The sequence below is a fragment of the Oncorhynchus masou genome, chromosome 27 (assembly GCF_036934945.1).
Source record: "Oncorhynchus masou masou isolate Uvic2021 chromosome 27, UVic_Omas_1.1, whole genome shotgun sequence".
Lineage (NCBI taxonomy): Eukaryota > Metazoa > Chordata > Actinopteri > Salmoniformes > Salmonidae > Oncorhynchus > Oncorhynchus masou.
Genome location: NC_088238.1, coordinates 14,326,869 through 14,347,976, shown reverse-complemented (window position 1 = coordinate 14,347,976; position 21,108 = coordinate 14,326,869). Strand labels below are relative to the sequence as shown.

The 21,108-nt window shown below is 46.3% G+C and overlaps 1 protein-coding gene across 2 annotated transcripts in view; it reads left to right on the top strand.

Moving 5' to 3' along the window:
• The window catches only part of ube2h (ubiquitin-conjugating enzyme E2H (UBC8 homolog, yeast)), a 39,097-nt gene continuing 17,989 nt past the window's right edge, over positions 1 to 21,108 (top strand). For both annotated transcript variants that reach the window (XM_064939263.1, XM_064939262.1), the window contains exon 1: positions 1 to 256. In XM_064939263.1, coding sequence (XP_064795335.1) covers positions 204 to 256 — 53 coding nt within the window. In that variant the 5' untranslated portion in view covers positions 1 to 203. The remainder of the gene's footprint in view (positions 257 to 21,108) is intronic.

Genomic DNA, 21,108 nt, shown 5'->3' with positions numbered 1-21,108 from the left:
GGAGGGATAGCAGAAGCTTCAGGACAGTGAGAGCTCGGCAGCGAGAGAGACGGGCTATACGTTGCTGCAGATAAAGTAGGGGACGTGGAAAGATTTCGTTATACCCATTTGCGACGAAAGCAAATGTAAACTTTGGGATAATACAGCTAGACGTTTGAGCTGCCATCACTTTACGACTTAGTGTTCAACAGTGGAATATAAAAATGTCGTCTCCAAGTCCGGGTAAAAGGCGAATGGATACTGACGTGGTGAAACTGTATCCTTTCAGAACATAAACAACAGAAGAATTCAAGCTAGCTGCTAACGTTCAACACTATTTAGCTAGCGATATTTTTTATGTGGTTTTCTATAGATGGCTAGTAATGACAGCTGCTTGAAATGCATAGTTTGTGTGATAAATTAATAGCATTGATTATTGCTCAAGTTTAATGGCAATAACGTTAACTATGTCTATTTAAAAAAAAGTGTATTTCTAATGCTAGCTAACGTTACAGTAGATAGCTAGCTACCTAAGCCAAGTTAACGTTACCTTGATGAATTACATGTCACAGTTAGCTATGATGCCTAGCTAACGTTAGCTAATTAACCAGACTATGCACAGAGACTGATAGAATGTGTTGCCAAGTTTGTTAATTACCTGCTAGTTAGCTTTAGCTATCTTGTTTTAAAACCATTTCAAATGTTAACGTTAATTTGTTTGTTTTTCAAACCAGCCAAAGCTCAGTATTTTTGACGTGGTTACAGTAGCTATTAAGCCCATATCAAAAAATGTTGTCCGGCTAGCTAGCTATCGTTACACAAAAGGACATCCTGTTGTTTTGCTCGAGTTGACCTAGCTAGCTACCTTAACTTACCTAGTGGAAGATGCAATTTCAACTTCACGATTTTTATATATTGTATATATTATGAACCGAAATGACGAACATTGATGAAGACTCAAGCCCACGCCTGCGGTCATGAAGGCTATAAGCAAAAGTACTTTTTATCCCATTTTCAGGTTGATTTATCACGTTTGTTTACATAACGCTACGACATGAAAACTGCTTTATTTCGACCATCACTGAGTCTCGACGACAAACTTAACGCGAGCCCTATTTGAGATTTGGTCATCTTCGAAGTATAGCTAGCTATTTTGTTATTTCCATTAAACTATGATTAAACTATTACTTTTATCTATCACGAAAATACCAATCTGTTTATTTGATTAGCTGTTAAGTGCAAGGTAGGCAGAAATATTCGATTTGTATCTATCATAACATGGCTGCATTGCGTAATAGAATAGTTGGCAGAAAATGTTATTCTCTTATTTCGATAACCACTAAAGAACCATTGGCTAGAGAACTACAGCTTAACCATCTAGGTTTGTGGGTCTTCATGGACCTGTGCTGTGCGCTGTCAAATTCTTTACTTTTGCATTCAACAACAGCTCGAGAGTTCCCATTTTGTTATAGATCCCTTTCTGCCTCTATACATCTACAAAGAAATGAACAAAAGCAACAGGACTCCCATTTACAAAACAGTTTTTAAAGTTAATTTTCTTTGTATATGCCAAAATGCAGTGCAAAGTTATTGAAAAATATTCTAGGCCTATTGAAGTTCCCTGCGAGATTCAGGAGGGGGGGGGACAGACGGACAAGTTTTGTTTTTGTCCCCAGTGTGCCCTGCAGTGGAGTTTAATGATTGGGTCGGTCTGTTACTACCCGGAAACCAGTAGAGGGTGGGACTAGGAACAGCTGATTGAGTGACCTCAGTTCTTGTTCAAATATGGGGTAGGAGGAGGGGGTTGGAGAAAACCACAAACAAGGCTAAGCCCTTCCTCCACCGAGAGTCACGAAAGCAAGTGCTGCAGGGAAAAAGTTGTTGAACAAAGGCAGTTTTTTCTTGTTTTGAGTAGGGTAAAAATGCTTTTTGTCAGTACTTGCTGCTGAACCTCTTGCAGCTCCAGTTAAGCTTTTAGCCTACTTGTGCCTATTTATTTTATTATTGGGTGTAGTTGACGGAGTGAAATGTGGACAGTGGTCACTTCTATCGGTAGGCCTACTTTGCCGTTTTCAAACCAAATCCTCAGAGTTCCATAGTTTTGAGTCCTGCTGAATTCTGCCTGCCTGCTACTCACTGGCTTATTTATTGTGCCGTCCTCCCTAAGGCATTTGTATAAGTGCTCCTTGCTAGCAACTGCATTTGTGTGTGGGGTATATGTTCAAGAAAAAATGCTATTTGTGTGCATGTATGGCACGCTTGTGTGCACCTCCATCTACGCTTGAGTTGTCCTTGTTTGTGTATTAGCAGGGTTGGGGTCAGGGATACTGCGCAGCTGTTTTGTGTGGAGTATGTCCCTGCAGTAGGCAGCACAGCACAGTCTTCTCTCTGTGCTTCAGATCACCACAGCCTCCCCCATGTAACCAAAACCCGAAACTAACACCAGCTTTGGAGAGGGACTTCTCATGGGGCTGACTGACGCCGAGAACGAACCACGCTTAATTTGCTGCGGCAACAAGAGAGCGTAAAAATCTGGAGCAAGCTCAATAGGGACTTCATGTCAGAATGACCTGGCCGTGTAGCATAGGGTTTGAAACTCTTCCTAAGTCAGAAAACAAAATGGGGATCTGCCTGTGTTGGCACCTACCTCCATAACATGGAATAAATCAGGTCTGTCCTTCAGATTGAATGAAATAGTCCCAGTAGAGGTATGGAATGTCTTGTTACACTTCCTGCTGCTGTAGGTGCACTCCCTCTGTCTCCATCTCTTCTGTTTCTCTCTCTCCCTCTTTCAGTCTCCCTCTTGATCACTCACACCACATCAAAGCTTGCTGTCTGAGTGGCAATGGATCTTGCATCAGTAATCCCTGCAACATGAAATACCTGTAATCTACTACATAAATCCACTTCTAGCTATAACAGTCCTATATAACAGTAGATAAATTATATTGACTGCTTGAATATTTCCAGTTAATTGGTGACATACTGTACTGGTTGACCGGTATTTTTCATTCTCAGCATCTCGTGTAGTGGGAATAAGCCTAACCCTGTGTCCTCACTCCTCTTTCACCTGCCTGGTCTGTACTTCACTGGATAGACATCTTTTCAACATGTAGACTTTGCATTGATCTGTGAAGGTGCACTTGTGTAGGAAGTGGTGCTCGTGAGGACCTGAGTCTCATTATTCTGTAATTTACCCTGGCTGTTGAACTGGAAGCCCCCAGGACTTCACAACCAACTGAGTACAATGGGCTATTATCTATATCACTGTCGCTATACGGAATGACTACAAACTGGTTTAAAAGACTTGGAGAGAGTTGAACAAAGTTTCCTCTTGTACTTAAATACATGGCCAAAATTGTGAGCCATTGTTGGCTATTTCAGCTGTTAGAAGGAACATTTTTATATTTGAAGGTAGACACTTAGTATTGAGAATAAGGTGTAGCCTACACTTAGCCTAGTATTTCAAAGGTACAGTAGGCTTAACCCTAAGCACTGACAGGGTAGAGCTGCCGTTTTCAGGGTGCGGGACTCGAACCTGGAAGCATATAAGAAATCCAGCTATGCCCTGCGACAAACCATCAAACAGGCAAAGCGTCAATACAGGGCTAAGATTGAATCATACTCCACCGGCTCTGACGCTCGTCTTATGCGGCAGGGCTTGCAAACTATTAGACTACAAAGGGAAGCACAGCCGTGAGCTGCCCAGTGACACGAGCCTACCAGACAAGCTAAATCACTTCTTTGCTCGCTTCGAGGCAAGCTACGCTGAGGCATGCATGATAGCATCAGTTGTTCCGGATGACTTTGTGATCACGTTCTCGGTAGCCGACATGAGTAAGACTTTTTAAACAGGCCAACATACACAAGGCTGCGGGACCAGACGGATTACCAGGACGTGTGCTCCGGGCATGTGCTGACCAACTGGTAGGTGTCTTCACTGACATTTTCAACATGTCCCTGATTGAGTCAGTAATACCAACATGTTTCAAGCAGACCACCATAGTCCCTGTGCCCAAGAACACAAAGGCAACCTACCTAAATGACTATAGACCCATAGCACTCACGTCCGTAGCCATGAAGTGCTTTGAAAAGTTGGTAATGGCTCACATCAACACCATTATCACAGAAACTCTAGACCCACTCTAATTTGCATACCGCCCAAACAGATCCACAGATGATGCAATCTCTATTGCACTCCACACTGCCCTTTCCCACCTGGACAAAAGGAACACCTATGTGAGAATGCTATTCATTGACTACAGCTCAGCGTTCAACACCATAGTGCCCTCAAAGCTCATCACTAAGCTAAGGATCCTAGGACTAAACACCTCCCTCTGCAACTGGATCCTGGACTTCCTGACGGGCTGCCCCCAGGTGTTGAGGGTAGGTAGCAACACATCTGCCACGCTGATCCTCAACACTGAAGCTCCACAGGGGTGCGTGCTCAGTCCCCTCCTGTACTCCCTGTTCACCCACGACTGCATGGTCAGGCACGACTCCAACACCATTAAGTTTGCAAACGACACAACAGGGGTAGGCCTGATCACCGACAACGACGAGACAGCCTAGGGGGAAGGGTTCAGAGACCTGGCCGGGTGGTGCCAGAATAATAACCTATCCCTCAACGTAACCAAGACTGAGGAGATGATTGTGGACTACAGGAAAAGGAGGACCGAGCATGCCCCCATTCTCATTGACGGGGCTGTAGTGGAGCAGGTTGAGAGCTTCAAGTTCCTTGGTGTCCACAACAACCAACTAGAATGGTCCAAACACACCAAGACAGTCGTGAAGAGGGCACGACAAAGCCTATTCCCCCTCAGGAAACTAAAAGATTTGGCATGGGTCCTGAGATCCTGAAAAGGTTCTACAGCTGCAACATCGAGAGCATCCTGACTGGTTGCATCACTGCCTGGTACGGCAATTGCTCGGCCTCTGACCGCAAGGCACTACAGAGGGTAGTGCGTACGGGGCTAAGATGCCTGCCATCCAGGACCTCTACACCAGGCTGTGTCAGAGGAAGGCCCTAAAAACTATCAAAGACCCCAGCCACCCCAGTCATAGACTGTTCTCTCTACTACCGCATGGCAAGCGGTACCGGAGTGCCAAGTCTAGGATAAAAAGGCTTCTCAACAGTTTTTACCCCCAAGCCATAAGACTCCTGAACATGTAATCAAATGGCTACCCGGGACTATTTATAGCGTGTGACCCCCCCCCAACCCCTATTTTTACACTGCTGCTACTCTGTTTATCATTTATGCATAGTCACTTTAACTATACATTCATGTACATACTACATTGGCTAAGCGGGCTATCTGCATTGTGTCCCACCACCCACCAACCGCTCTCTTACGCTACTGCTACTCTTTGTTCATTATATATGCATAGTCACTAACCATATCTACATGTACATACTATCTCAATCAGCCTGACTAACCGGTGTCTGTATGTAGCCTCGCTACTTTTATTGCCTCGCTACTGTATATAGCCTCGCTACTGTATATAGCCTTTCTTTTTACTGTTGTTTTATTTCTTTACTTACCTATTGTTGACCTAACACCTTTTTGCACTATTGGTTAGAACCTGTAAGTAAGCATTTCACTGTAAGGTGTACACCTGTTGTATTCGGCGCACGTGACAAATAAACTTTGATTTGAAGTTGTACTCACAGTCCCAACCAGGGAAGAACTTTTCTGAAGGTGCCCTTAAACATATAGGGAACTTCTTCCTTACGTCATTTTTTCTGATGTTGCGCATTATTATGGATATTCATAACCAGACATTGTTGTTTAAGGTTAAACCTCTCTCAGGCTGGCTGGATAGGGCCTGAATCCCCAACTGAAAGCCCATAATAAGTGATTGGATAGCGATTCTCTGAAGCATGTCGGACAACCAGTGAATCTTTAGGGAGGCTGTGCTATGGGAGCCCGGGGCTGTGTTTTCACATGCTTCGCTGGCCTGAGTTATACGTCATCATTCCTGGAGTCGCCTGCCTGAAGGTCTGTCACTCAACTCAGCATCTTTTTGTGCGTGGGGGAAGGGGTCCATTGGGTAAGGTGGTCTGTGCGCATGTGTTACGTTGTGGCTTTGCTGAAGTGAGAGGAGAGAAGGGTTGGGCTGGCAGGAACGCTTCCCTTCTTGTTAGACTGTGTGTGTGTCTCCCATTCCACCGCACACACATCCCAAGCAATGAGTCAATCAAGCAGTCACTGAGTGGAATACCAATCCTGGGCTTTAGCTGTCCCGGGTTTGGCCCCGTTGTGCCCCCTTGTCTGACATCCGGCCCTCATCAGCACGCCTTTGTCTGCCCTTACAGGAACCGTGTGACCCCCCCCGCCCCTCCCTCTGCTGCTGTGTCAGTCCATGTGATGCCACATTGAACAGGTCCTTCACTGCACTGCCCCTTTGTTACAGGCCTGCACTAACTAGATTGCTGGCACACTGTAGGGAAGGAGCCAGTGGTTTTGTGTGGTGACAGACAAGGAGAAAAGGCTCCTGTTGAATCAGTGGGGACAATGAGAAAGGCCTAATGGGTATAATAGTAAATCATATTTACCCTGCTGTTTTACGCTTTCAAACATTAGACCCACACAGCCTACCGTCTTGTTTTCGCATTGGTCAATATTTGTAACGGTCCTCATTACGATTCGTAAATCTGTTTCAGGGTTCTATAGCAGGGGCCCAGACTTGAGTGACGGGCTGTGTTTTCCAGGGTCCAGGATCAGGGCTTCTGTGACAGTGTGAGATTTGAGGCCCTCTGTAATCCCACAGCGCTATAACTGTAAAGGATTCCTGCACGCATGGCTGAGTCGTCTCAGAAGAACAGATGGACTCAAGTTCCTGTCTTTGTCTCCCAACATTTGCTGCTGCTGTTGTTGCTGCTGCTGCTGTTGCGTGTACATGGCTTGTCCTGTTCAACGGTTTGAAACTCTAGGTTACATGTTAATCATTCTCTGGAATAGCAATGTTACCTTATTACAGCCTGCTCCATAGCCCATCAGCTGGTTAAATAGAAGTCTAATGAGGGAAGTTAATGTGAACAGTAATCAGTCCTATCAACACTCCACTTCCATGGACTGTATCGGGTGATGGGGATCTCTCTCTGTGGCTCTCTCTTGGTCAGCTTACTAAAAGCAGCCCCTGTCGTGTGTGTTTTTGTGCAATGATTAATTTCACTCCCTTTCCAGCCCCCCGACAAAGGCTGCTGCTAGCTACAGCTGTATCCACCCCACAACAAGCTGCCAAAGACGTCTTCTCTCTGTCCACATCTCCTTTATTCTTAGCTACAGTGAGCAGCACTCTTTAAGCAATCGCCTGGCGTTTTGTTTTTCTCAGCCTTCTCCATTCAAAGTAATGCAATCACAAGCCTGCCTGCTTGTGGATGGATGCCTGGTTTGGTTGTTTGATCGTACGTGGCACAATGCTCTGTAAATAGATAGTTGATCTAGTGAGGGGGAGAGCGGTGTGGAGTGCTCACTCAGGGAGGGAGTCATTATTCCTGCAGTGGGGGGGATTTCACACGAGAGAGGAGACAAAGAGAGAGAGCTAGGCCCTGGAAAGTGCCTGTACTGTAGTGTAGCTCACTGATCTAGCTAGCTCTCTGTTCCCAGACATGACCCTGTGCTGTGGTAAACATGTTACGTTGTTGCAGAAGGTAGGTCCCTAAATGGCAGGTAATCCAAAGAAAGAAGACAAGTAGATTGTTGCAGATAGAAATGACATGAGCTGACATGATTCCTTATTCTACATGTCAAAGTGGCATGTTTGTTCTATCGTAACATATTTCTATCTGAATGTTCCACAACACTGTCCGTGCCCCAGGACTGTTCTGTTACTGTTAGTCAGTGTTGTTTCTGGGTCACACAGGTTTAGCCTTTAGTGGTTTTGTAATGTAGCTCTGTCACAGTCAGCCCCACCCCAAGGGTTAGATGGTAGCACCAGGGACAGGGAGGGACTATCAAGGCCTCTATCACCAGGCTGGGCGTGTCTCTCTAGGCCTGGCTGCTCGAGAGCGCCTGAGAAAGGCTGGATCAATTGGTCTAGCAGTCTCAAATCATATACGCTATGTAATTTCATCCAATAAAATCTGATGTATCACGATTCAATACTGCAATTTAGTGATTTGATGTTCCAAACATTGCTTACCATAGTAGGCTATGTCTGCTGCAGAGGTTCAAGAGAGAACCATGAGATTTTGATTACGAATATATGTATATTGCAGTAAACATGTTGCCAATTGGGCCTCTGGAGCAAAAGTAGGGGGATCCACTTCTCCTTAATTACTCCATGTTGTTTTTTTAACCATATCCAGACGTGTGACCCGTCCAAAGTACAGTCTGTGACCATTTAGCATAGTGGAGTCTGTGACCAGTACATCTCCAGCACGTGCCATAGTAGTCTGTGACCAGTACATCTCCAACACGTGCCATAGTCGAGTCTGTGACCAGTACATTTTCAGCACATAGCATGGCAACGTTCTACTGCTTGTACTCCACTTCACTCCCCATGCCTCAGTGGGGAAATGCAGTTGGTTATAGATGAGATTTAAATAGAATTGGAATGCCTGAGGCTAGATGACAAGTTAGTAAGATTGCTGTGTATTGTACAGTTAGTCTCAGGGCACAGAATTAAATAGACCATATTATGTTTCTCCATCCCAGTGTCTTGAAGATGAGCTCTGTGATATCCACTTCTTTTGAGATGCAAGGACCAGTGGAAGTAGGGAAATCTGTCCCTTAAATGTTGTTGAGCTTAACTTGTTGACTTCTATAGGTTACTATTGCTAGAGAATGATGAATGGGCCTATATGTTACTGTAGGTCGCCGTATTCAATTCACATCAAAGCTGAGGAAGGAAGTTCACTGCCAGTCTTGGATGAAAACGTATCCAGGTATACACTACTGTTCAAAAGTTGGGTCACTTAGAAAAGCACTTTTTTTGCCCATTTTAAAATAACATCAAATTTATCAGAAATACAGTATAGACATTGTTAATGCTGTTAAAACTGAAGATCTCGTACAACGCTGTGTACTACTCCCTTCACAGAACATTGCATCCCGGAGTTGCCTCTTCACTGTTGACGTTGAGGCTGATGTTTTGCGGGTACTATTTAATGAAGCTGCCAGTTGAGGACTTGAGGCATCTCTTTCTCAAACTAGACACTAAATGTACTTGTCCTCTTTCTCAGTTGTGCACCGGTGCCTCCCACTCCTTTCTATTCTAGTTAGAGCCAGTTTGCGCTGCTCTGTGAAGGGAGTAGTATACAGAGTTGTACCAGATCTTCAGTTTCTTGCAATTTCTTGCATGGAATAGCCTTCATTTCCCAGAACAAGAATAGACTGATGCGTTTCAGAAGAAAGTTCTTTGTTTCTGGCCATTTTGAGCCTGTAATCGAACCCACAAATGCTGATGCTCCAGATACTCGACTAGTCTTAAGATGGCCAGTATTATTGCTTCTTTAAATCAGAACAACAGTTTTCAGCTGTGCTAACATAATTGCAGAAGGGTTTTCTGATGATCAATTAGCCTTTTTAAAATGAACCTGGATTAGCTAACACAACGTGCCATTGGAACACTGGAGTGATGGTTGCTGATAATGGTCCTCTTTACGCCTATGTAGATATTCCATTAAAGTCAGCCGTTTCCAGCTACAATAGTCATTTACACCATTAACAATGACTACACTGTATTTCTGATCAATTTGATGTTATTTTAATGGACCAAACATTTGCTTTTCAAAAACAAGGACATTTCTAAGTGACCCCAAACTTTTGAACAGTAGTGTATATTTGGGATTTGTACAATAAAAATCAAAGTGTGCCTGACCATCTGGTCATGTAAAACCCCCGGTACTGTAGAAAATATCACCTGTGGAGAGATGCTGTCATACTCTGTCCTTCAGATGAATAGACATGTTTCTCCTCAGTCGTTCCCGTTTTATTTGACCCCGGTATTGGTTTTAGACGGGTTCCTTTTGGATTAGATTTGGCTGCTCCTTTTCAATACTGAATTGGGAAGAAATGGAGAACAACTAAGTGGCAACTTGGTTTATTCTAGGCCAAAAGCTATACGATCATCCAAGTTACAATTTAAGCTTGGGGTTGCTGAATGGGTGGTGGGAAGCCCTAGACTGTGTCCCAAATCTCACTCCATTCCCTACATAGTGCGCTACTTTAACACAAGCCCCATGGGATGCAGCCCTAGTCTCTTAGACTGGAGTTGTCCTGTACAAGAGGGCTCCAGTTGAGAAGCCCTAGAGCAGTGTTGGAGGAGTGTTGGGACAGTGAGTAAAAGTCAACACGAAACCCTTCCCTGAGGCGAGGGCAGGAAAGGGAAGTGGGAACAGCTGGTGGAAGGCTGCAGCAGTCCCACTCCCTCCTACCGTGGCACCCCACCTGCATTCACTTATCACTGCAGACCAGGGAGTGGAGGAGGGAGGACGACAACACCTAGCTCTTCAATGATAGGGCCTTCTCACAGACTGATTTCCATGTTTGTTACATTGACATTGCTTAGGCTCATTGCTTTGCTGCTTTAAAAGCAAAAGCCCAATCGCCTGTCTCAGTAACTGGTCTTTAACTTTCACGTTTTTTGCGATTCATTCAAGACAGCCTGTCTTTTTAAATGTATTTTATTTCAAATTTTTATTTAACCAGGTAGGCTAGAACAAGTTCTTATTTGTAACTACGACCTGGCCAAGATAAAGCAAAGCAGTTCGACACATACAACAACAGTTACACATGGAATAAACTAAACATACAGTAGAAAAGTCTATATACAGTATGTGCAAATGAGGTAGGATAAGGGAGGTAAGGCAATAAATAGGCCATTGTGGCGAAGTAATTACAATATAGAAATTAAACACTGGAGTGGTAGATGTGCAGAAGATGAATGTGCAAGTAGAGAATGGGGTGCAAAGGAGCAAGATGGATAAAGAAATACAGTATGGGGAGGAGGTCGTTGAATGGGCTATGTACAGGTGCAGTGATCTGTGAGCTGCTCTGACAGCTGGTGCTTAAAGTTAGTGAGGGAGATGTGAGTCTCCAGCTTCAGTGATTTTTGCAGTTCATTCCAGTCATTGGCAGCAGAGAACTGGAAGGAAAGGCGGCCAAATAAAGAATTGGCTTTGGGGGTGACCAGTGAGATATACCTGCTGGAGCATGTGCTACGGCTGGGTGCTGCTATGGTGACCAGTGAGCTAAGGCAGGGCTTTACCTAGCAGAGACTAGTAATGACCTGGAGCCAGTGGGTCTCTAAGTGTTGAGGACAGTAAAATGGCTCCTCAGGAGTTTGGCTATGCTACCACCCTTGAAACCAGTGAAGGCGCTAGCTAAATGCTATATACTCCAGAGGCTGTTAGCTCTGTGAACCCAGCTCTGTCAGTGCAGGCTAATGCTTGGCTAACTCTCCAGCGAACAGCTGCAGTCGTGTCCGTGATTCAATAAGGAGTTAATGAGCAATAAGGGGGGATGAAGTGATAGATCAGGGCGGGGGAGAGAGGAGCAGGTCAGTGGAGTTTCCTGGCGGTGTACTATGGGGAGTTTTAGTTTGGTGGCGAGCAGATTTAATCACGCTCGGAGCGGCCCTACTTTTCCTCGTGTTGCCGTGGCCTCGGTCGAGGATTGTTGCCATGCTACACTGGCAGCCTGTGTTGTTTTGTGTTCCTAGACTCAGTGTAGTGAGGTCACGCACAGTAATCCTGCTTGGCATTGGCACATGGCAACACTTTCTTTCACTCTCTATAATGCCCTATGTCAGAGTGGACCCGTCATGTGAGAAAGGACAGCATTGTTGCTGGCTTATTTTTGTGGAGTTCAGCATTCTGTGTCCAAATATTGGCGGTGCTTTTTTGAACTTGTCTTTCTCTAGTTCTTTCTCAGTCTTCCTCCTCACCCTTAATGACTACTTTGTTTCCTGCCTTTCATCTGCAAGGCCTTTGATTGCACATGGGGCCCAGAGAGAGAGGGTGTGTGTACGTGCCTGTGTTCAGAAGCACTATTCACCACTGAACGTTGGTGGAAGGTGGCGGTGCACATCTGAGAAGGGCATCTGAGTTCACCCTTTCAAGTAGTCATTTGCTCTATCCTGCCCGGAGTGCAAGATGGGGAAGGGTTTTCAGTTTTCACAAGGCACTGTATATGCTGCCTGCCAGCCCTTGGCCTCTGCTCTGCTCTCTCAGCACCTTTATGGTTCATCATCCTCATCCTCTACTCACTCACACAGTGACATCACTGTAGGCATCGGCCCTGCAGTGTGCTGTGATGTCATTTGGATTTGTTATGATCACCAGATCTGCTGTGAGGATAGGTCAGCATTCACCAGGCTGAGCTCTCGCTCTCTCGCTCTCAAATCTTGGCTCTGCAAGAATTTGGAAGTGGGCCTGATACGGTCCACAGATAGAATGGGACAGCCATCTTTCTTTTGTCTGTTTATGTTGGTGGGAGTTCGATCAGGAGATGTTTTTGTCTGGTCTGCATTCCTCTTGAAGAGAGCTGACTTCACTTCACCTCAGTGTTCAGCCAATGACGTGTCAGGTCTCTGAATAACTTCCCCATTACTTTGCTTTCTAAAGTGGGAAAATGTTTGAGTGGTTACACCACATTACAGCACATAGCCATTTATTATAATTATCGTGTTTGTTTTCAGTCTTTTTGCTCTGGGGATATTTTTAGTCCGGGTGGGTCAGAGAGGGACGGTAGTATTGGTCAGAATGGCCTGAGGGGCTAGGTCCTTAGGCAAGACGTGATGTCTAGACCAGACCAAACCAGTGTTGGTGAGTGTCCAAGCAGAATACATTAAAAAACATGTCTGTTGTCTCACAGGGAAGCCAATTGATTGGGCCCCTGAGGTATTAGATTATGTGTGTGCGTAACGGGATATTGACCTAATGGCCCTCCGCAGATTATGACTAAATCTATACATATCCCAGGTGGGGGGATGGAGGGGTGCTTAGTGACGAGATGGGAGAAAACAGGAGGGATGAAAGGAAGGAGAGGGTGAGTTAGGGACTGCTTCTCCTGTGTCATCATAATGGCATGTCAAACTGGAGTTTGTATGGAGTGGAAGTTTGTATGGAATTGTTAGCAAATTGCGGTAGGGCTTGAGAGGCAAGGTAAACCTGCTTATCTCATCTCCCTCTGTTTTAGTAGCTGTCAGGCTGGATAGCCGTCTTCTGCTACATCTTCTCACATCGTCCGTCAGTCAGTGTAACAGTTGGAGATTAGGCAGGTTAGTAGCCCAACACCCTCTTAACACCTGAGCTGCCCTCACATCACTGTGTGTGTGGAGTTGACAATGACATGGTTTTATTTTCTGGCCAGGAAGAATGAGTGAATAAACTGCTACACAGCTTCCTGGGCTGTCTCAATAAAAAAAACAGTGGGATCTGACCGTAAAACTGTCACTCAATCATGACGGATGGTAAGACCCTTGACATGAATCCATCGGTGGACGGGTTCGTTCACAGGCCACTGGGTGTGGATGGAGAGAGTGTGTTTCTTGCTGTGTGAATGTATTTTTTTGTTTTTGTGCATGCAGGATTTGTGTGTGTTTTGTGTTCATGTCGTGTGAGTGTGTGTGACAAGACAATAGGACCTCTGCCACGTGTCATTGGGCCAGGCAGGGCAAGTGTTGGCAGGCTGGCTCTGCTCTGTAGGAGATGTAGCTCTATCACCTGTTTAGTGGCCATGCTCAATATGCCCAGTGTCAGTCTGTGAGGCGACTGCTGGTCACTACTGCTGACTCAACCCCATTTAATAACCCTAACCCCCCTTCTCCTCCTCCCTACCCTCCAACACATCCCTTTCCCATCCTCAAGGGGAACATTTGTCTCCTAGTAAACACACTAGTAATTGCCTACTGGTAGATTCCCCTGATATGAAGGCTGGATAAACATAGAGATAAAGCCAAAGAGTAGGCCCAAGCTTTTTGATAATACAACCATTTTGATCCCTGGTCTTGAATTGTGTTCAGACAGACTCCTATAGACATGTACAGCACAGGAAGGGTTTGTTTTGTCAATAGTGGGTACTCATAAGTAGAGGTCGACCGGTTAATCGGAATGGCCGATTTCAAGTTTTCATAACAACGGGAAATCAGTATTTTTGGATGCCAATTTGGCCTATTTTAAAAAAAAAATATTATTTTTTTTTTACACCTTTATTTAACTAGGCAAGTTAGTTAAGAACACATTCTTATTTTCAATGACGGCCTAGGAACAGTGGGTTAACTGCCTTGTTCAGGGGCAGAACAGATTTTTATCTTGTCAGCTAGGGGATTCAATCTTGCAACCTTACAGTTAACAAGTCCAACTCTAACCACCTGCCTCACGAGGAGCCTGCCTGTTACGCGAATGCAGTAAGAAGCCAAGGTAACTTGTTAGCTAGCATTAAACTTATAAAAAACAATCAATCACTAGTTATAACTACACATGGTTGATGATATTACTAGTTTATCTAGCGTGTCCTGTGTTGCATATAATCGATGCGGTGCGTATTCGCGAAAAAGGACTGTCGTTGCTCCAACGTGTACCTAACCATAAACATCAATGCCTTTCTTAAAATCAATACACAGAAGTATATCTTTAAACTTGCATATTTAACGAAAAGAAATCCAGGTTAGCAGGCAATATTAACCAGGTGAAATTGTGTCACTTCTCTTGCGTTCATTGCACGCAGAGTCAGGGTATATGCAACAGTTTGGGCCGCTTGGCTCGTTGCAAACTAATTTGCCAGAATGTTATGTAATTATGACATAACATTGAAGGTTGTGCAATGTAACAGGAATATTTAGACTTATGGATGCCACCCGTTAGATAAAATACGGAACGGTTCCCTATTTCACTGAAAGAATAAACATTTTGTTTTCAAGATAGTTTCCGGATTCGACCATATTAATGACCAAAGGCTCGTATTTCTGTCTGCTATAATTTAAGTCTATAATTTGATAGAGCAGTCTGAGCAGTGGTAGGCAGCAGCAGGCTCGTAAGCATTCATTCAAACAGCACTTTTGTGCGTTTTGCCAGCAGATCTTTGCTGTGCTTCAAGCATTGTGCTGTTTATGACTTCAAGCCTATCATCTCCCGAGATTAGGCTGGTGTAACCGATGTGAAATGGCTAGCTAGTGAAATGGCTAGCTAGTTAGCGGGGTGCGTGCTAATAGCGTTTCAAACGTCACTCACTCTGAGACTTGGAGTAGTTGTTCCCCTTGCTCAGCAAGGGCCGCGGGTTTTGTGGAGCGATGGGTAACGCTGCTTCGAGGGTGACTGTTGTCGATGTGTTCCTGGTTCGAGCCCAGGTAGGAGCGAGGAGAGGGACGGAAGCTATACTGTTACACTGGCAATACTAAAGTGCCTATAAGAACGTCCAAAGGTATGTGAAATACAAATCGGATAGAGAGAAATAGTCCTATAATAACTACAACCTAAACCTTCTTACCTGTGAATATTGAAGACTCATGTTGAAAGGAACCACCAGCTTTCATATGTTCTCATGTTCTGAGCAAGGAACTGAAACGTTAGCTTTCTTACATGGCACTTTCACTTTCTTCAACACTTTGTTTTTGCCTTATTTAAACCAAATTTAACATGTTTCATTATTTATTTGAGGCTAAATTGATTTTATTGATGTATTATATTAAGTTAAAATAAGTGTTCATTCAGTATTGTTGTAATTGTCATTATTACAAATACATTTTAAAAATCGGATGATTAATCGGTATCGGATTTTTTGGGTCCTCCAATAATCGGTATCGGCGTTAAAAATCATAATCGGTCGACCTCTACTCATAAGTGTGTACATTGTATCCTGGTTAAGGGATAAGTACTAGGCTGACATGCTGATCAGACCGCACACGCACCATCACTCGCATGTTGATTTTGTCCACCCACACCAGACGCAATCAGGACACGCAGGTTGAAATATCAAAAACTCTGAATCAACAATTCTTTGGGGACAGGTCGAAAAGCATTAAACATTTATGGTAATTTAGCTAGCTTGCTGTTGCTAGCTAATTTGTCCTGGGATATCAACATTGGGCTGTTATTTTACCTGAAATGCACAAGGTCCTCTACTCCGACAATTAGGTCACAGTTAAAAGGGTCAACAGAGTCCGTTTCTAGTCATCTCGTTTCCCGTTTCTAGTAAGCTTCTTCTTTGGACTTTATATGACGGTTGGCAACCAACTTTAAGGTGCATTACCACTACCGACTGGAGTATGAACTTCAGTTCATCTTTCCATCTCCCGGCCTCTCGAGTGGGGCAGTGGTCTAAAGCACTGCATCAGTGCTAGCTGTGCCATTAGAGATTCTGGGTTCGAGTCCAGGCACTGTTGCAGCCGGCCGCGACCGGGAGACCCATGGTGCGGCGCACAGCGTCATCCGGTTTAGGGGAAGGTTTGGCCCGGCAGGTATGTCCCTGTCCCATCGCGCACTAGCAACTCCTGTGGTGGGCCGCGTGTAGTGCATGCTGACACGGTCACCAGGTGTACGGTGTTTCCTCCTACACACTGGTGCGGCTGGCTTCCGGGTTAAGTGGGCATTGGGTCAAGAAGCAGTACAGTGCGGCTTGGTTGTGTTTCGGAGGACGGACGGCTCTCCACCTTCAACTCTCCCGTGTCGTCCGTACGGGAGTTGCAGCGATGAGACAAGACTAACTACCAATTGGATACCACAATATTGGGGAGATAAAGGGATAAAAAAAAATATATATTTAGATTTTTTATTCTTTCAATCACCCATATGCTCCTAAAAACCAATGCGAGGGCTCGTGGGTATATGCTCCTAAAAAACAACAACGAGGAGATGGGAGAGGCGGGACTTGCAGTGCATCAAGCATCACAAACTAAACCAAGTTCTAATTTAGCGCCTGGCTGCGCAGACGCGCATGAGCAGTGTGGCTGCAATGATTGAGTAACATGTATTTGTAAAAGTATTTTGTGACGTGAGCGGTGTGGTCAGCGTGTTAGCAGTATTGCTGGCTGTCTGCGGTTTCCTTTAACTTCATCAAATCAAATTATATCTGTGTTGTATTAGACTCTGTCAAAGCCTTGTTTTGATATTGTGTGATCCAAAATGGCTATCGGTTGCTACCCAACACACTACAATACTTCCTTTCTGAGAGCAACACTTCTTGTGTCATGCTCGGGACTCACTCAATCTGCCCTTGCATGTTCTGCAGAGCTTAAAATAACCTTCAGTTTGATTTAACCCTTTGGGTGTGGGTCACTACTCCACTAATGGGATCCCAGCCTACTCTGTCAGGATCCACAGCCAGCTGCTGCTGTGTGTCAAAACATGATGGCTCTCTGTTTCTCTCTGTTTGAATCACTCTCTCTCTTTCTTCTCCCTCTTCCTTTCTCTTTTGCTGCTTTTCTCTTCTCTACCCCCCGCGCGCTCTTCTCTATCCCCCCCCCCCCCCCCCCGCGCGCTCTTCTCTATCCCCCCCCGCCGCGCGCTCTTCTCTAGCTCTCTCTCCCCCTCAGCCAGCAGTGGGTAATCTCTCTGTGATGAATCTAGCTTTAATGTACTAGAGTGGGATGTAGACTAAAATCTCTGGATGATGTGAGATGGGGTAACATGACCCCATACTGTACTGAGTGGAGATGGGGGATGGGAGATAACATGAACCCATACTGTACTGAGTGGTAACGGGAGATGGGGGATAACATGACCCCATGCTGTACTGAGTGGAGATGGGGGATAACATGACCCCCATGCTGTACTGAGTGGAGATGGGGGATAACATGACCCCCATGCTGTACTGAGTGGAGATGGGGGATAACATGACCCCATGCTGTACTGAGTGGAGATGGGGGATAACATGACCCCATGCTGTACTGAGTGGAGATGGGGGATAACATGACCCCATGCTGTACTGAGTGGAGATGGGGGATAACATGACCCCATGCTGTACTGAGTGGAGATGGGGGATAACATGACCCCATGCTGTACTGAGTGGAGATGGGGGATAACATGACCCCATGCTGTACTGAGTGGAGATGGGGGATAACATGACCCCCATGCTGTACTGAGTGGAGATGGGGGATAACATGACCCCCATGCTGTACTGAGTGAGATGGGGGATAACATGACCCCCATGCTGTACTGAGTGGAGTTGGGGGATAACATGACCCCCATGCTGTACTGAGTGGAGATGGGGGATAACATGACCCCCATGCTGTACTGAGTGGAGATGGGGGATAACATGACCCCCATGCTGTACTGAGTGGAGATGGGGGATAACATGACCCCCATGCTGTACTGAGTGGAGATGGGGGATAACATGACCCCCATGCTGTACTGAGTGGAGATGGGGGATAACATGACCCCATGCTGTACTGAGTGGAGATGGGGGATAACATGACCCCCATGCTGTACTGAGTGGAGATGGGGGATAACATGACCCCCATGCTGTACTGAGTGGAGATGGGGGATAACATGACCCCCATGCTGTACTGAGTGGAGATGGGGGATAACATGACCCCCATGCTGTACTGAGTGGAGATGGGGGATAACATGACCCCCATGCTGTACTGAGTGGTAACGGGGGATAACATGACCCCCATGCTGTACTGAGTGGTAACGGGAGATGGGAGATAACATGACCCCCATGCTGTACTGAGTGGCAACGCGAGATGGGGGATAACATGCCACTCAGTACAGCATGGGGGTCAACGGGAGATGGGGGATAACATGACCCCATGCTGTACTGAGTGGTAACGGGAGATGGGGGATAACATGACCCCATGCTGTACTGAGTGGCAACGGGAGATGGGGGATAACATGACCCCATGCTGTACTGAGTGGTAACGGGAGATGGGGGATAACATGACCCCATGCTGTACTGAGTGGTAACCGGAGATGGGGGATAACATGACCCCATGCTGTACTGAGTGGTAACGGGAGATGGGGGATAACATGACCCCCATGCTGTACTGAGTGGTAACCGGAGATGGGGGATAACATGACCCCCATGCTGTACTGAGTGGAGATGGGGGATAACATGACCCCCATACTGTACTGAGTGGTAACCGGAGATGGGGGATAACATGACCCCCATGCTGTACTGAGTGGTAACCGGAGATGGGGGATAACATGACCCCCATGCTGTACTGAGTGGAGATGGGGGATAACATGACCCCCATACTGTACTGAGTGGAGATGGGGGATAACATGACCCCCATGCTGTACTGAGTGGTAACCGGAGATGGGGGATAACATGACCCCATGCTGTACTGAGTGGTAACCGGAGATGGGGGATAACATGACCCCCATGCTGTACTGAGTGGAGATGGGGGATAACATGACCCCATGCTGTACTGAGTGGTAACCGGAGATGGGGGATAACATGACCCCCATGCTGTACTGAGTGGAGATGGGGGATAACATGACCCCCATGCTGTACTGAGTGGTAACCGGAGATGGGGGATAACATGACCCCATGCTGTACTGAGTGGAGATGGGGGATAACATGACCCCCATGCTGTACTGAGTGGTAACCGGAGATGGGGGATAACATGACCCCATGCTGTACTGAGTGGTAACCGGAGATGGGGGATAACATGACCCCATGCTGTACTGAGTGGCAATGGGAGATGGGGGATAACATGACCCCCATGCTGTACTGAGTGGTAACCGGAGATGGGGGATAACATGACCCCATGCTGTACTGAGTGGAGATGGGGGATAACATGACCCCCATGCTGTACTGAGTGGTAACCGGAGATGGGGGATAACATGACCCCATGCTGTACTGAGTGGTAACCGGAGATGGGGGATAACATGACCCCATGCTGTACTGAGTGGTAACCGGAGATGGGGGATAACATGACCCCATGCTGTACTGAGTGGTAACCGGAGATGGGGGATAACATGACCCCATGCTGTACTGAGTGGTAACCGGAGATGGGGGATAACATGACCCCATGCTGTACTGAGTGGTAACCGGAGATGGGGGATAACATGACCCCATGCTGTACTGAGTGGCAATGGGAGATGGGGGATAACATGACCCCATGCTGTACTGAGTGGTAACCGGAGATGGGGGATAACATGACCCCATGCTGTACTGAGTGGCAATGGGAGATGGGGGATAACATGACCCCCATGCTGTACTGAGTGGAGATGGGGGATAACATGACCCCCATGCTGTACTGAGTGGTAACCGGAGATGGGGGATAACATGACCCCATGCTGTACTGAGTGGAGATGGGGGATAACATGACCCCCATGCTGTACTGAGTGGTAACCGGAGATGGGGGATAACATGACCCCATGCTGTACTGAGTGGTAACCGGAGATGGGGGATAACATGACCCCATGCTGTACTGAGTGGAGATGGGGGATAACATGACCCCCATGCTGTACTGAGTGGTAACCGGAGATGGGGGATAACATGACCCCATGCTGTACTGAGTGGCAATGGGAGATGGGGGTTAACATGACCCCCATGCTGTACTGAGTGGTAACCGGAGATGGGGGATAACATGACCCCCATGCTGTACTGAGTGGTAACCGGAGATGGGGGATAACATGACCCCCATGCTGTACTGAGTGGTAACCGGAGATGGGGGATAACATGACCCCATGCTGTACTGAGTGGCAATGGGAGATGGGGGATAACATGACCCCCATGCTGTACTGAGTGGAGATGGGGGATAACATGACCCCCATGCTGTACTGAGTGGTAACCGGAGATGGGGGATAACATGACCCCCATGCTGTACTGAGTGGAGATGGGGGATAACATGACCCCCATGCTGTACTGAGTGGTAACCGGAGATGGGGGATAACATGACCCCATGCTGTACTGAGTGGAGATGGGGGATAACATGACCCCATGCTGTACTGAGTGGAGATGGGGGATAACATGACCCCCATGCTGTACTGAGTGGTAACCGGAGATGGGGGATAACATGACCCCATGCTGTACTGAGTGGTAACCGGAGATGGGGGATAACATGACCCCATGCTGTACTGAGTGGTAACCGGAGATGGGGGATAACATGACCCCATGCTGTACTGAGTGGCAATGGGAGATGGGGGATATCATGACCCCCATACTGTACTGAGTGGTAACCGGAGATGGGATAACATGACCCCATACTGTACTGAGTGGTAACCGGAGATGGGGG